Source organism: Ailuropoda melanoleuca, chromosome 20 (genome assembly GCF_002007445.2).
Source record: "Ailuropoda melanoleuca isolate Jingjing chromosome 20, ASM200744v2, whole genome shotgun sequence".
NCBI lineage: Eukaryota > Metazoa > Chordata > Mammalia > Carnivora > Ursidae > Ailuropoda > Ailuropoda melanoleuca.
The window spans coordinates 12,670,639-12,672,790 of record NC_048237.1 but is presented as its reverse complement, the minus strand read 5'-3'; the positions used below and the strand labels follow the sequence as shown (position 1 = coordinate 12,672,790).

General features: G+C 32.6%; 1 protein-coding gene across 2 annotated transcripts in view; it reads left to right on the top strand.

The window, feature by feature from the left end:
* The window catches only part of LOC100469181, a 33,885-nt gene extending 31,992 nt beyond the window's left edge, over nt 1–1,893 (top strand). For both annotated transcript variants that reach the window (XM_011229385.3, XM_002922825.4), the window contains one exon: nt 1,533–1,893. In XM_011229385.3, coding sequence (XP_011227687.1) covers nt 1,533–1,575 — 43 coding nt within the window. In that variant the 3' untranslated portion in view covers nt 1,576–1,893. The remainder of the gene's footprint in view (nt 1–1,532) is intronic.
* The last annotated feature ends 259 nt before the right edge of the window (nt 1,894–2,152 follow it).

Below are 2,152 nucleotides of genomic sequence, written 5' to 3'. Positions count from 1 at the left end.
AAAAAAAAAAAAAAAAAGGAACAGAGTTGTACCAGGCTTGTAGAATCAGATGTGTAGACTGGAGGCCCATGTACTATGCACAGTTTGGAACCTTGTACAAACCACTTTCTTCGTTCCTTAGATTCTCCATGTAAAATAAGGCCCATATTTAATAAGTTTCGGCCCAATAAAATGACCCTTATATAAAGGTTAATTAGTATTTGTAAAGTTCTTAGAGACCCCTAGATGAAAGATACTGTTGTATTTCTTAGTAATGGAGTATTATTATAGTTTTCTTTAGTAGTGCTTTCCTTACCTGTAAGCACTGCCAAATTTAAGCATCTGTTTCTTCCTTTAAAAAGAACTAAACCATCATCAATAATACTTCCTTAAGAAATTTTTGTCAATCATCTAAATTATAAAAGTAATTCATGTTTGCAATAACAAAGAAAATCCTGAGATATATAAAGAAAAGATGTTTATCTCCTCATTCCCTCCACTTAATTCTTTTCCAGGAGAGACCCATCTCATGTGTGGTGTAATCCTACCATACTTTTCCATGCTTACAAAAGTATGCCTTTTAAAGTGTATGGTCTCCAAAGGGCGCCTGGGTGGCTCAGTCAGTTAAGCATCTGACTCTTGATCTCAACTCAGGTCTTGATCTTAGTGGTCTTGAGTTCAAGCCCTGCGTTGGGCTTCACACCAGGTGTGGAGCCTACTTAAATATATATATGTGTGTGTGTGTGTATAAACTTAACAAATAAATATATATACATATGGTCTCCAATTTATAATTTCTATATAGATCGAAATAATTTGGTGATTTTTCACTTAACAAAATAATGGTTTCACACTAAATATATAAATCTATCTAGATAACCACTGGAAATTATTACTTATGAAAGAGTCCTTATGCATGAATTTTTGAATAACATTATTGCTTTGTTATTTAATGAAACTTCTTTAACCAGATATATTCATTGGCAGCTCTAGAATTTCTGTGTTATAGAGACTCAAGTTTACAATGTAAAGGGAAGGGCCTGATGAAGGTTATGGAGGGAGATTAGCCCCTCTCATGCAACCCTTTAGCACCATCACTGTGTACCTATGAACAGTTTTCTCTGTCCTCTGTGTATTCTCATTGTTGTTTTAGCCTTTTATTGCTTAAACCTAATGATATTGCATGGGGCACTGGGTGTTATACGCAACTAATGAATCATCGAACTGTACATCAAAAAAAAAATCAAAAATTAAAATAAACCTAATGATAATTATTAAACTAGTTCATTAAAGTTACTCTATCCTGTATTTTCTTTATTCTTTCAAATTCCAAAATCAAAGTAAATTAAATCCTGAATCCACAGACCTACCACGTAGTGCAACAGAGAATTGTTCGTGTGACACCATGTAAACCTAGTCCTGCTTATTGTAAAAAAAAAAAAAAAAAAAAAAAAACCCNGTTCAGTTACTTAGTTCATCATGATTTCTTGAAGTTCCAGAGAACAGGATCATTCTGCAATTTTCATGTTTGTTTATAATCGTTTTTCTTCCAGATTAATACACAGTTATCTTCCTGGGTTGAAGAGGTACCACTGAACTATGATGTATGCCCAGAAAAGCACATGGACAGAGAAGCTCTTGAACAAATTCACTTGTATAAGATTCTCTAACGTTAAAATAGTCCTACCTCAGTGTAATGGTTTGTTGAGTATATTACAAATTAATAAAAAAGAAACATCACCCCAATACCCTAACACATACTTCTGTATATTCCTTTCTAAACTTTGTATGTATGTTTACATATTTATAAATAGTCATATGGGTATATATACACATGCATAGTTGTGCACAGACACATAGTTGTGTCCATATATACAACCTTGATTTCTGTGATAATTAAAATATTTATCTGAATATTTTTGGTTTTCCTGTTTCTTTTATCTTGTTAAAAACATAAATATGTCTTTCTTTAGCCATTAACTTTGTATACCAATTCCAGATATGACAAAAAAGATTAGAAGGTATTTTTATCATGAGAGAAGGGAAGAGGGGAAGGTAGTAACATTGTGTCCCATTTATTAGATCTCTATTCTGTAAGATTCCTGGTACACAGCTTTTGTGAAGAGGCTAGCACAAGGACTTATTTATTTTATAAAAAATAATTGCACTTGCT